At 47.2% G+C, this 15,101-nt stretch overlaps 1 protein-coding gene across 1 annotated transcript; it reads right to left on the bottom strand.

Annotated features, from left to right (window-relative positions):
- Window positions 1-3,120: 3,120 nt before the first annotated feature.
- LOC100278847 (uncharacterized) lies at window positions 3,121-4,341 on the bottom strand. The gene has a single exon (NM_001151989.2). The coding sequence runs from the start codon at window positions 3,996-3,998 to the stop codon at window positions 3,573-3,575; it is 426 nt and encodes a 141-aa protein (NP_001145461.2). The 5' UTR covers window positions 3,999-4,341; the 3' UTR covers window positions 3,121-3,572.
- Between the last annotated feature and the right edge of the window lie 10,760 nt (window positions 4,342-15,101).

Genomic DNA, 15,101 nt, shown 5'->3' with positions numbered 1-15,101 from the left:
AAGACCAAGAAAAGGGTTCAAACAAGAGAGCAAGGGACAACCGAAGTGCTCCCTGGTCTGGCGCACCGGACTGTCCGGTGTGCCACCGGACTGTGTCCGGTGCACCATCGGACAGTGCCCGGTGCACCAGGGAACTCGACACCCAACTCTTCACCTTCGGGAATTTTTAGAGGAGCTCCGCTATAATTCACCGGACTGTCCGGTGCCCCAAGGGAGAGCAACTCTGAACTCGCCAGCTTCGGGAATCCGCTCCGCTATAATTCACCGGACTGTCCGGTGAGTCACCGGACAGTGTACGGTGCACACCAGACTGTCCGGTGTGACAGCGGAGCAACGGCTACTTCGCGCGCAACGGTCGACTGCAACACATTAAATGCGCGCCTGAGCGCGCAGAGGAGCAGAGCACGCGCGGGTGGCACACCGGACAGTCAGGCGGGCCCACAAGACAGAGCTCCAACGGTCTGCTGACGTGGCTGGCGCACCGGACTGTCCGGTGCGCCATGCGACTGCAGCCTTCCAACGGCCACTTTGTGGTGGTTGGGGCTATAAATACCCCAACCACCCCACATTCAAAGGCATCCAAGTTTTCCACCTTCCAACTACTTACAAGAGCTCTAGCATTCAATACAAGACACACCAAAGTGATCAAATCTTCTCCCAATTTCACACAAAGTTTTAGTGATTAGTGAGAGAGATTTGTTGTGTTCATTTGAGCTCTTGCGCTTGGATTGCTTCTTTTTCTCATTCTTTCTTGTGATCATCTCAATTGTAATCAAGGCAAGAGACACCAATTGTGTGGTGGTCCTTGCGGGAAGTTTGGTTCCCGTTTGATTGAGAAGAGAAGCTCACTCGGTCCGAGGGACCGTTTGAGAGAGGGAAAGGGTTGAAAGAGACCCTGTCTGTGTGACCACCTCAACGAGGAGTAGGTTTGCGAGAACCGAACCTCGGTAAAACAAATCCTTGTGTCTCACTCTTTATTCGCTTGCGATTTGTTTTCACGCTCTCTCTCGGACTCGTTTATATTTCTAACACTAACCCGGCTTGTAGTTGTGATTAAGTTTGTAAATTTCAAATTCGCCCTATTCACCCCCCTCTAGGCGACTTTCAAATTCGCCCGTCTAGGTGGCCGACGATCGACTTCGGGCCTGACGACATAACGACCTGTTGCCTGCTGCTGGTCGTGCCCTGAAAGAATATTAGACGAGGTTGATAGCAACACTATTATCAATGACTTTCGCATTTAGAAATGTTAGAAACTTTTTTGAGGTAATATGTACAAAGATTTGAAATTGTTTTGATACATTATAGACTTTTATGGTTCAAAATTTTGCTTATGTATTTAGAAGAAAGTAAAAATATACATATACAGTCTTAAAAGGGACCAATTTTTTTTTGTTAACCTCAGGACCGGCCCTGGTTTTATTTTACTATGTATACTCTCACTTTGGGCCTCATATAGTCCTACCTATAAAGCGGAAAGTGGGCTGTCAAGTCAGAGAGCCTTTTGGGCCTAAAACCCGGCCTATCGCAGAAGCCAAGTCTCACAAGACGCCCGCTGCAGTGCTGCTAAAACAGTGGTAGAGTTAACTCTATAACCCCTTTCGCTCTAATAGCTTCACACCCTTCAGAATTGAGAAATCGTCAAAAGGCAACAAACGAACAGGAACAAACACGCAGAGCAAAAGGCGCCTTTTTTTTCCCCCTCCACCCCATTATTCGAAAACAAAAGCTAAACAACAGTAGCACTTCTCCTACGTATATATCGATATCTGACGAATAAGGTGGCAGGCAGTTCCAAAACGGCACCAAACAAAACTCCTCCGAAAACCAGGCTTCTCACTCCTTTTTTTTCCAACGTCTGGAAATCCCTTGGAGGACCGGATGGAACTTGGCCAGAGGTATGGTAAACGGTGTGACTGTGACCAACACCTATATCCTGCGCCAATCAAGTCGTCCAGCATGTCGATGCATATGCATGCTGCATGCATGTACATCATCCAGAGTAAGCAGGCAGGACCGAAGTACAAGGAAAGGGGAGGGGGAAGAAAACCGAATAATTTCACGCGGCAGCAAACGAACAAGATGAACCCACATCTCCTTGTCATGCACGAACACTGTATAACTCTATTATTGCAATTATATACTCCCTCCGTTTCTTTTTATTTGTCGCTGGATAGTGCAATTTTACACTATCCAGCGACAAATAAAAAGAAACGGAGGGAGTACACGCTTTTAAGTAGGATGCCTAACATGTCCTATACATACCCGTTGCCTTGTCCTTTTTTTTAAAAAAAAAAATTGGGTGTACTGTGTATAAGCACAAGTGTTGTGTTTAAAGCCAGAGGGAGCGAGTAGCCGTGTCCGGATCATCAGGGCAGAGGCATCAGGTGGCCGGGCCTAAAATCTACGCACCCGTACAGGTATTACTCGATCGATTCCGCGCGCTGCGTTACGTTTCTTTCCTCTCCCCTCAGATATATATTATTCAGAGCGAGCTTTAATTAAAATAAAATATCCAGCAAAGTGTACGTACGTGAACAGTCTGAGAAAATGGGCGAATCATTAAGGCCTGGCCAGAACGACGACGAAGCGTCCTGTGTGTGTGCAACTGCAATCTGCTGCAAGCCTGCAAGGCCTGCTCTCACAGATCCGAGTAGTGCCGTTGCCGTGCCTGCCCAACCGCCCTTTTTTTTCTCTCCAGATCCCCTGTGCCGGCTCTGATACTTGTTCAGCACTTGCATCCCTTTTTTTCTCAGGTCTCTGGGTTAGGTTTGGTACCATCCAAAAGGACATGCAAGGACCGCGCAGCAAGCGGACACAGTAGTCTGGAAGCTCTCGCGTCAGGACCCTCTTCCGATATATCCCCCGGCCCTTCTGAAAGCAGGGATGATCTGTGCTAAACCGCGCTTAAGTAACATTAATGGAACCTGCGAAGGGGAACAGAAGATACTACACTACACTACACGCCAGAGCAAGCAATAAGATGACTGACGTACGCACCAGAGAATTTCTAGTTTACGCTCGCCGCCGGCCAGACCGATCAGTAACAGGCAGCGGACTTGCGGCCAGTGAATCCAAAAATCCCCAGGACGAACTGCGGCCTTTTTATACCCTCCACGCGCGCCAAGACAACCATGTGCAGCCAACAATAATGTGGCGGTATTTACAATTCGGTTATTCAGATTCAGGCTCGATCGATCGATCGATCAAAGTGCTCTCACTACTACCCACTCGGTAACAACCTCTGATGAAAACGTTGGCGCGTGGCGTGGCGATTGTACTGTCCGGCCGGCCGGCCTGCCTGCCTTCCGATCGTGCCTTGTGTCTTGTCAGGAAGCCAAGAATTATAATTTGTCCTCGATCGATCGCACTCGCAGCGAACGGCCAATGATGGCTTGCCGCCCGCCCGCCCGCCGCAACTGATCAGTACTGGTGGTGGAGAAGAAACCATATGGCGCGCGCGTGGTGGCGTGGCAATGGACATGCATGCATCCCGCGCGTGGGCTAGCTAGCTGTGTCTGGCTCCGACGAGCCAGCAGGCGCCCGGCGGCACGGCACGGCGCGGCACGGCTTCAGCCCACAACGTGCAGGCGGATCTTCTTGGCGGCCCTAGGAGGCGGCGAGGACCTGTCCGCGGGGGCGGCGGCGGCGCCGCGCGGGACGAACACCGTGGAGAGGTCGAGCGGCACGGGGAAGAAGAAGGCGCGCTGCAGGCGGCAGCAGCGCTTCCTCCTCTTGCTGCCGGGCGCCACCGGCTTCCGCGGCGCCGGAGGGCACACCGTGGCCGGCCGCAGCAGGCACGGCGACGCCGTCGGGGTCACGCACGCGGCGGAGTCGATGTCCAGTAGGCCGCCGCCCAGGCCCAGGCGCGGCAGAAGGGAGCTCGCGGCCGTCGGCGTGACGCAGCCCGTGTCGGCGGCGTCCGGGCCGTCGCCCGCCGCCGCGGTCTGGACCGGCCGGAGCACGGCCAAGTCGGAGAGGTCGAGCTCGACGCCCATCGGGTGGGTAATCTAACACTCAGATGGAGAGGCCCCGGCCCCCGAGGCGCCTGCACAACTGGCTAGGTCAAGGAAGATAAGATCTGCCCGCAGGGGTCGTCTCGTCGTCGTGTACGTGAATTGTGACGAACAGGGCAGCACTAGGTCGCAGGCGGTGTGCTCTTTTGTAGCGGCGGTAGTGCAAAGGAGGAGGGAGGGAGGGAGGCAGGCAGGCAGGCGTGATGGCGAGGGGATATGGAGGTGATGATGGTGGCAATGGGGAGAGAGATGAGCAAGCAAGCAGCTAAAGGCAACAGAATTATATGCAGGCAGGCAGGCAGCTGCAACAGCAACACAAAAGGCCGCATGACATTAGAGGAGAGAGGGAGGGGAGGGGCAAGGGGAAGGGGTGGTGCATATCATTGTGGTGGGGGGGCGAATATGAGAGAGAGAGAGAGAGGGAATTCCAGAGAGAGAGCCAGCGGTGAAACTTTTAGGCCTTAATTAGGATCGAGTAGATCGCACCTCGTCCCATCCATCTCCATCACGCACTGCCTGCGCACCAGGGAAACATACAGGGTTTTTAATTTTATTAATATACGGACGAGATGCCATGGATCAGCTGAGCAACAGGCAGAGGGTGGGCAGATGGGACGTATACGCCGCCGGCCGGTGCGCTGCCGGAGAGTTTTACTTTACAGCGCCGGTGACCGATCGTCGATCGAGCCACACAAATAAAACAAGCCCGCGCACAACACGACGCGAGAATGTTCCTAAACCCTTGCGGCGTGCTCTCTGCATCGTCGTCCCGTCCGTAGCCAAGTGTGTGAAATAATGCATGCCGCTGTAGTATGTACTACTTTGCTAGCTCATCTGTCTGTCTGTGCATGCGTAGGCAGTGCTAAACCATTGCATATGCACAGACTCAGCTGTGTCGTACAAGGCACACTGGTCATAATCGGTGCTAGCTTCCAAGGGGGTTAGATGGATCTAATCAATTCCCCGCCTCTCGATCTCTGGCTTTGGTGGCGTGGTGGTGGTGGTGCGCGTTTATGTGTCCTGGCCTCCAACTACTAACTGCTGCTCCTTTTAATTTGTGCGTCACTGTACATACCCATTAATGTATACAGTATATCAATATGCTAGTAGAGTAGTAGTAATAACCACATACTACGTCATTTCCTCCGGTGGCTAGTTAGTTTCCGTGCCGCATTTGCAATTGATCACTGTAACTACAGGAACGGACCGCTAAGCTTTAACACTGCTTGCCATTCGTCGGCTACGAGAAATTAAAACTGACGGAAACAAATCAAGTACGTGGCGATGGTGAAAGGGAGGCTAGGCGCGCGGTCGGTGGTGTAAAAAAAAAAAGAACTGGTGCGGCCAAATAGGAGTTTGGAAGGAAGCTTTAACTGGCTGGCTCCTTGGGTGCTTCATGTGGCCTGTGTCATGGCTAGCAACGACAGGCGGTGCTTTTAATTCCTCTCTCTGTCCTCGTTCCCTCCCTTAATTTTACCCCCTCTCTCTATGACTCTATGTATACATACATACTATGAGGCCTTTTCAGTTTTCACTGGGACCCCTGCCGCTGCCAGGTGGGTCCCGAGCATATTATTGTTGCCGTATGCACCGTGCGGCAGGGCCCTGGCTGGTAATTTCCAGCAGGCCTGCGCTCTGCGCCAATTATGGGTCCATCCTGGCCGTCCAGTGCCATCCCATCCGTCCGCATCGCCTGACAGCCCGATTGTTCTGTTTGTTTTTTTCATGGCTGCAGGTACTAGTACAGTAGTGGTAGTAGCTGGGAAGGTTATTGCTACAACTACAAACTAGCGGGCTTGGGTTCTTCTACTAGCGGGCTTGAGTATCCCACCGCAAACGTCTTAGCAATACTTATCTAGAAATAGACTACAGAAGGATGATATTTTCTATGAACCAATCATCTGTGGTAGAGACAACGCAAGCTGATAGGTGGAGGAAACTCATTTTTATCTCTTCTTCCTCTTACCTTTTGTACCCAGGGGCGGATCCAGCCCATTTTTGTGGTGTCATGTGACATCAATGGATTTTAGTAATCTCCATTAAAATGTAGGTTTGTTAGCACTTAAATAGGTTGATGATACTATAATTTAATGGAGATGACACCAATGATTATTTTATCTAGATCCGTCCTGTTTGTACCCTCCACCTATTTGACAGAGTGGGAGCTCATTTTTCTCTATTCTTCTTCTTCGTCCTCCCTTCTCCTATATCCTCCAGGCCTCCACCTTTATATTCAATGTAGTTTTAAGAGTGGGAGCTCATTTTTCTATATTCTTCTCCTTCCTCCTCCCTTCTCCTATATCATTTCTATAGTAAAAGAGCACTCGTCTCTAACCATTATTGGCTTACGTTATAAAAAAAAACCGTAGTGATGTGCGTGCAACTAATTAGTATGCCATGAATTTCGCAATTCCACACTGCAAAAGAGGATAAAATACCAGCGTAATGGAATTCATATTTCGCTGAAGAAGGGATAACCGAATAATAAAGAGGCCGGATCGTAACAGGCTACCAGCCTTGAATTGATGAATTATGGCATGTCAGAACTTAAACGCGGGTGGCCTATACGGATACAGTATACATTACGGCCGGCCCCGAGCAACGCAGGATATGTCCCCGGACCAGGCAGGACGACCCCGCCCGGATCCCGTCCCGGCGGCCAGCCGATCGATCGAGAGATATATGCATGGCGATGGCAGCTAGCTAGCTAGCGTGGCCACCACTCGTGCCGTCGCATTTGCATGCATGCAGGCAGGCACGTAGGTTGCTGGACGCCGTACGGACCGGCCGGGCACCAAGCATCTGCTGCGTTATCGCGGACGGCCTTTCCTTCTCTGTTCTGCAAGAAATATTAATGGCGTAGAGCCGTAGATGCATGCCACGACGACATGTTTGGTCGTTGGCGAGACGACGGGCGGACCATGCATGCATGCTGCATGCATAGCACGCCGCGCGCACGCGCACGTATCGTTACGGCGAGCCTTTTTAAATGCATATATGTGTGAGGAATCGTTTCTGCAGCCGCAGGCACAAGCGAGCGATCTAGGGCTCCAGGCCCGGCCAGACGACGAATTACTTCTAGGTTTCAGTGCCGCTCCAGCTTCATTCACCTACCTACCTACCATGATGCATGGCATCATTCTTCCACCGCCTGCCCTGCCCTACCCGCGGCCCCATGGTAACTTCGACGACGCCCTCGTCGAGAGCATCACTGAGCATGCAGTACGTGCAGGCCCCGTTTGCCGTGGTGTAACTTCGACGTCATCTCGACCTCTCGGATCATCACTGAGGCCTGCTCCGTTGGGAAATTTTCTCTCTACTATAACAGTGTAACTATTGGTGCCGGCATGCGTTATACTAACACAAACAGCGGACGAGTTTGGCACGAGTACGTGGTCGTTAGCTAGCTTTAACTACTCTTCACGTAATTACTGCTTCTGCTAACATGCATGCACGATGCATGGCGGCATGTGGAACGGGCAGCGCTGGTCTGTCCCCGGCTGGCTGGCTGGCTCCCTGTAGCCAATAAAAAACACCCGGGGACAGGAAAAGGACGGCAGGAACGACGACAGCGCGAGTGGAGGGCCACATCAATCGCCAACAGCTTCAGTGCATGTAGATGTAGGCTCCAGTGTGCCAGCACGTACGCTGCTTCGTTGGGTTCATTCACAAAGTACGTTCTTCCTCCGGTCGATCTCTTGACTCGATCTGCCTTTGGATCCGTCGTCGATCATCCATCTCTTGCCTTTGTTCAAGCAACGAGAACGGCGCGCGGTCGATCAATATAATGTAGGTCGAAATTTCACAGAAACACTTGGAATTTCTACGACCGTATCCAATTTAGATTCAACTTCAAATCTCTCTCTCTCTCTCTAAACGAAGGGAGGCGGAAAAAGCGAGCAGAGAAGTTTAGACACGGCCGCCTGTGCTTGACTGTACAACCAGCTTGGCCAACTGTGTGCTATGAATGAATGGTACTGATTGCGATGCTTCTTCTGTGGGTCTAGCGAGCCCCCTCCATAAATTTCTCGTGGCCATCTTTGCTGGGAGGGACCAAATCAATTCGATCGCTGCCATGGACGTACAGTACAGCCGCAGCATGCTGCAGGGTTCGCCAACTAATCCGTCGACCCATGCATCATCCATGCGTGAAGCTGAAGGACACCCATGCTTGCATTTCATTTAATTATCGGGACCTGCAGAGCAGTGGACCTAGTAGTTTGTTGCATGCAATGCGATCGAGACTGTCTGTTGATTCAGATTTACGTATACACTACGTAGTACGTATATATATATATATATATATATATATATATATATATATATATATATATATATATATATATATATATATATATATATATATATATATATATATATATATATATATATATATATATATACCAGTATACTTTTACCGGCTGAGGCCCCTCCACACACGCGCACACCAAAAGAAATGGTGTCGATTGTCTCAAGTTCTTGTTGGTATTTTGAGCCAGTAGATCACCACGTATATCGTCGAGACCAGCTAGCTACGAGTTATTAGAAATATAAGTTGCACTTGCACACCACGGTTATAGAGATACATTTTGTTTTGTAAGGATTCTAGTTGTATCATAGTAGATTATACAGCGGACCAGCAGTAATGCATGGGTAGCGAGTAGCTAGCGACGGGACCTTTCAATCGGCAATTCGAAGGCTCCACAGTTTGGAGCTATGAATGTGCATAAGCAGAGAGCTAGTCATTCACTCACTCGTCAGCACGGAGTACCATATCCCCTACTTGGAGTCAGAGCGCCATGGACACTACTGAAATTGACAATGATACAAATTGATGAAGTTTGTTGTTGGGTTGGCTTTAATCCGTACCGGTTTATACTATTTCTATAGTGTTTTGTGAATTACAGCTACAACGGTCCTAAAAGTTGACTTTAATCTAAAACGAACATGTTGCTTGACTTTGTGCGTCATCATGGGTTTTGATATGTCTTACGTGTCGACATCTATCTTAATCTTATTTATGCACTACCGGAATTTGGCTCTTTGTCGAGTACCAAATATTTTGCCGAGTGTTTTTTTTTTCGGGCACTCGGCAAAGAAGCCCTTTACCGAGTGCCACGCAAAAACACTCGGTAAAAGAAAACACTCAGCAAAGAAGCTCTTTCCTGAGTGTTTTATTTTTAACACTCGTCAAAAAGCTTCTTTGCCGAGTGTCAAAAATATAACACTCGGCAAAAAGCTTCTTTGCCGAGTGTCAAATTGTCGAGTGCTTTTTTTTCAACACTAGACAAAGACAATTTAAAAATCACATTTTAAAGCAGTAAATTAATTTAAATTCAAAAGTTTTTAACTACAAATTTGTATAACGTATCATGATGTACAATTTATATTTTGAACATTTCTTAATATAACAAAATAAAAATAAATTTGTTCATAAAACCTATATCTCTCTCGTAGTTTATGAAACTACGAGAGAGATGTATAAGATTTGTGCATATTGTTAGAACCACCATGTGAGATGAACAATTGACCAAACAACCAAAATAAACTTTGTAGATCTTGAAAAGTTATAGAATTTTGTAGTTGACAACTTTTTCATTTAAAGTCGTCTTGTCAACGAAAACTACGTCTGAATTTTAAAAATTAAAAATTTGAATTTTAAAAACGACCTCGAAAGAAAAAACCACCAATATGAAAGTTGTAGGTATTGAAGAGTTATAAAACTTTGTAGTTGACAATGTTTTAGTTTGAAATCATCTTGTCATGCAAAAACTATGTTTGAATTTTAAAATTTGAATTTTTCAAACTACCTCGGATAGAAAAACCACCAAAATAAAAGTTTTAGGTCTTGAAATGTAATGAAACTTTGTAATTCACAATTTTTTGATTTAAAATCATCTTATCATTGAAAAATTCGTGTGAAGTTTTCAAATTTAAAATTCAAACTTTCTAAACGGACTCGGATGTAGAAACTAATAAAATAGAACTTGTAGACCTCAAAAAGTTATGCAACTTTATAGTTGGTCACATTTTCAAATGAATTCATTTAGTGCCTTAAATAATCAAACTACTCTTGGTTTGTTATAGTACATTACGAATGAAAACGTAATTTAGACATAATTGATGTAGCAGTCACTACAGGAATTCCGTTGACTCTCGTCGGCCAGATTAATTCCCGTCGGCCAGTGTAAAAGCCGACGAGAATTAAGTAACTCCCATCGGTCGTCAACTAGCTGACGGGAATTATTTTAATTCCCGTCGGCCACGTCACCTAGCCGACGGGGTTAAGTAATTCCCGTCGGCTTTGTCCCTAAGCCGACGGGGGTTATTTAATTCCCGTCGGCCACGTCATAGGCCGACGGGGATTAATGGTTTTAGAGCCACGTCCGAGCCCGCGCGGACTCATTCTTCCTCCTCTCTCTCGTCTGAAACTGACGAGCCGCCGTCGCCGCCGCCGCCCGTCCGAGCCGCCGCCCGCCCGCGCCCCAACGCCGCCGCCCGCCCGAGCCGCCGCCGTTCGCCCGAGCCGCCGCCCGCAGCGAGCAGCCGCCCGCCCGAGCCGCCGCCCGCCCGAGCAGCCACGTGGCCGAGCTCCTGTGCCGCCGGGCCGCCGAGCCGCCACGCCACCGCGCCTCCGTCATCCGAGGCCCGCCACCCGAGGCCGGAACGCCGCCCCCGAGGCCGCCAACGCCCTCAGCTCGTCCCGGAGCGCCGCCGTCCGCCCGAACGCCGCTTCTAGCCCTCGTCGAGGTATAATCCTACCTATATGTAAATACATGTAATTATTTTCGTCGGTTTTTTATGGCCGACGGGAGTTAGCTTTAATGTGATTAGAGTGTGATTAGAGTTAGTTTATGTGGCTTGATTAGAGTGTGATTATTGTTTATTTTCGTCGGTTTTTATGGCCGACGGGAGTTAACTGTAATACGATTACAATTTGTTAGTTTAATATCACATGTTAATTTTCGTCGGTTTTAATATCACATGTTATTTGTTAGTATGATTTGACTTAAAATTGGATGTTGCAATATTGTTAATTAATTATTATCATGTTAATGTGATGAAGGTGATGTTATATATATATATATATATAGTTTTACTACTTACCTATAGATATATGTGTGACGTGTAGAAACATAAATGTCTCACACGCACTCTTTACTCGTACACACAGCCGCAATAATGGGTGATAGACGTGATTGGATGTATGAAGGTTTCAAGAAGGGTGGGTGTCATACAAGTGAATGGTTTGTCAAGACGCAGATGTTTCTGGACCATGCAGCTGCTTTGTCACAAATAGATAATATTAGGTGTCCATGCAATAAATGTAGAAATATGACGAGCCACACCAAGAGGCAGGTCATACTACACCTGTGTTCGCATGGTTTCGTGCCATGCTATAAGGTCTGGTATCTCCATGGTGAAGATGTTGAACGAGCAGCAGAAGTAGAAGTTGATGATGGTGAAGATGATGTTGATAGGATGGACCAGATGCTTGAGGATCTGCAGCCTGAACTGGCACCGGATCATCATGATTCACCTACACCGGAGGTTCAGAAGTTCTTCGACCTACTCAAAGCGTCAGAAGAGCCTCTTCACGGGCACACTGACGTGACCGTACTGGAATTCGTGACCCGGCTGATGTCAATCAAGTCCAAGTTTGCATTCTCAATTAATTGTTACAAGGAGCTTGTGGATTTGATTAGCGAGGTTCTTCCTACGGGTCACAAGATGCCCAAAGACATGTACCAGTCCAAGAAATTGCTTGAAGGTCTTGGTATGGAGTATGAGAAGATTGATGTTTGCCAAGACAACTGTATGCTTTTTTGGAAGGAACATGGCAGAGAACAGAAATGCTTAAAATGTGGGAAGTCGAGGTACGTGGAGCTTGTAAATGAAGATGGGGAGAAGGTGGTGACAAAGGTTGCACATAAACAGCTTCGGTACATGCCTCTCACTCCTAGAGTGAAACGTTTGTTTCTCTCGAGGAAGATCGCTATGCACATGAGGTGGCATAAAGATTGTACGGACAGACAAGATGGGTTAATGGTGCACCCGTCAGATGGTGATGCATGGAAGGCTCTTGACAAATTTGATCCAGATTTTGCCAGCGATGCAAGAAACGTCCGTATCGGCTTGGCAACTGATGGTTTCACGCCGTTCAATATGACCGCTGCATCGTATTCATGTTGGCCTGTCATTGCCATACCGTACAACCTTCCACCTGCTCTATGCATGAAATATGAGTTTATGTTCCTATGTCTTGTTATACCTGGGCCTGAGCATCCTGGCGTACGCCTCAATGTGATGCTTCAACCACTGATTGAAGAGTTAAAGAAGCTATGGCAAGGTGTGGAAGCCTATGACTGCTTCAAGAAGCAGAAATTCAATCTTCGTGTTGCATATCTGTTCTCGGTTCATGATTTTATGGCGTATGGTATTTTCTCTGGATGGAGCGTGCATGGTAGATTGACGTGTCCTTATTGTGCTAAAGATACAGATTGTTTTCGTCTTAGTGCTGGTGGCAAGATATGTTACTTTGATTGCCATAGATGTTTTCTACCCTTCAATCACCCCTTCAGAAGGCAGAGAAAGGAATTTAGGAAGGGCACCATTGTCACGAAGGGACCGCCCAAGCGACGTAGTGGGATAGAAATTACAGAAGAGCATATGAAACTTGTCCTAGACGAGAGTGGGAAAAGGTATCAAGGTTTTGGTGAGGAGCATAACTGGACTCACATATGTGGCTTGTGGGAGCTTCCTTATGCTAAGTCATTGATTTTGATGCACAACATCGACGTCATGCATCAAGAGAGTAACTTTTGCCAAGCCCTCATAAATACATGCATGGATTTCCCTGATAAAACGAAAGACAATGACAAGGCACGCATGGACTTAGCAGTGATATGTGATCGTCCAACCCAAGTGCTTAGAGAAAACGGAGGCAAACCAAAAGCTGACTATTGTCTGAAATCTAAGCAACGGAAAGAAGTGATGAAGTGGATGAAGGATATTAAATTTCCCGATGGTTATGCCGCTGGTTTTAGAAGATCTGTGAACTTGAAGACAATGAAGATGAATGGACTGAAGAGCCATGACTTCCACATAATTATGGAGAGGCTCATGCCTGTAATGTTTCGTGGGTACATTTCCGAAGCTGTGTGGAAAACGTTAGCTGAAGTTAGCTATTTCTACAGACAGTTGTGTGCTAAAGAAATCAGAAGAGATGTGATGGAACAGCTGGAGAAAGAGGCACCGGTGCTTTTGTGCAAATTGGAAAAAATATTTCCACCGGGTTTCTTCAATCCTATGCAGCATCTCTTTATACATCTTCCATATGAGGCTAAGGTCGGTGGTCCTGTTCAGTATAGGTGGATGTTTCATATAGAAAGAGCATTAAAGAAGCTTAGAGCAATGGTGGGCAATAAGGCAAGAGTTGAAGGATGTATTGCGGAACAATTTAAACTAAAGGAGGTAGCACACTTCACAAGTTGTTACTTTGCAGAAGAACATAATGTATTTGCTCGAAAGAAAAGGTACCATGATGATGAACGAGAGATGCCTCCGTGTAGTGATCTTTCGATTTTTCAGACAAACGGCAAAGCCGTTGGTCCACCCAAGGCATATCACCTAAGTATGGAAGAACGAAAGTCTGCTTTACTGTACATGTTCACGAATATGCCTGAGGTGGAGAAATACTTTGTGTAAGACTTGTTTTCTTAAACTATTCATATGTGAATTAGTTTATGTTATCAAATATCTCATGTCATACAATAATATTTGACAGCGAGTTTGATGAACAAAACATGAGGTGTCTCGGTAGGCCAACAGCGAGAGACATAGACAAATTGCGACGCGATGGTATGCATGGGCGGCCTAATTTCATTATGTGGCTTCGTTCGGGACCGTGTAAGTCTTAATTATGTGGCTCCGAGAGCTAATTTAATTTAACTAATATTACAGAATTTGCTAATGCTTTGTGGCATGATTGACAGTTTGGGGAGGAAATGAATTTGAATGATGACTTACGTCAGTTATCTATTACAGAATTTGCTAATGCACCGGCATTAGATTCACTAGTTGCAGACGTTAACGACTTAACTTTTCCCGAGAGACGGAGAAGACAACCTGTTAGGAGAAAAGTTACATGGCGACCTCTGCATAGAAGAGAACAAATAGATCCTGATTTTGATGATATTTAACAAGTAAAGTTGTTTTGTTATTTCATTTGTTTATATTTTAAGTATTATGTCATTTTTGATGCACTAATGAATAATTTCTTATTTTTTATGCAGGATGCCGCCAAAATCAAAGAAGTCAGTGAAGGGGTTGTTCAAGGGCCTGGGCCTTTTTCAGGGCAGTTCTTCGAGCAGCAGCAGACGTCGAGAGCTGTTGAGCGCGGTACATGGAGATGAGGTAACATATCTTGTACAAATAAATTTGTTTACATATTTACAAATAAATCTTGAGTTGTATGTACCAGGATGAGCAGCACACTGAGGAGCAGCACATTGAGGAGGAGGAGCACAATGAGGCTGAGCAGCACAATGAGGAGGTGGACCACGTGACATGGGACCAGGCCGCACAGCATCACCAGCCATGGGACCAGTGGGACCACCAGAGAGAGCAGCAACAAGCGTGGGACCAGTGGGGCCAACAGGGCGAACCGGCTGACAACCCGATGGATGATGGCTCGGGAGGCTCTTCAGCGACACGCACACGTCGCTCAAGAAAAAGCCACTCAGTAAAGCCTCGTCACGCGATAGAGCGAGAGGCTGATAGGACTTTAATCATGCCACATGGAGATCGGTGAGTGTAATATATTAACTTATCTAATATAACTATTATGTGTATTGTTAATGTTTTTGTGTAATGCAGGAATTGGGAGGACCTGTCCTTTGACGGCAAGGGACACCACACTCAGGTTAACCTTACGTTGGGTTCTCTTTGCCGCCTTCACTACCCTGGTATAGTGAAGGTGTCAAACGGTGATACCGAGGATGAGGTGCTCGTCAGTACCTGGGATGAGTACAAGTTTAAAAAGGAACGAAACCACACCGACAGACAGGGACTTGTGCGTAATGA

Source organism: Zea mays, chromosome 9, assembly GCF_902167145.1.
Source record: "Zea mays cultivar B73 chromosome 9, Zm-B73-REFERENCE-NAM-5.0, whole genome shotgun sequence".
NCBI lineage: Eukaryota > Viridiplantae > Streptophyta > Magnoliopsida > Poales > Poaceae > Zea > Zea mays.
This window is presented reverse-complemented; position numbering and strand designations above follow the sequence as displayed.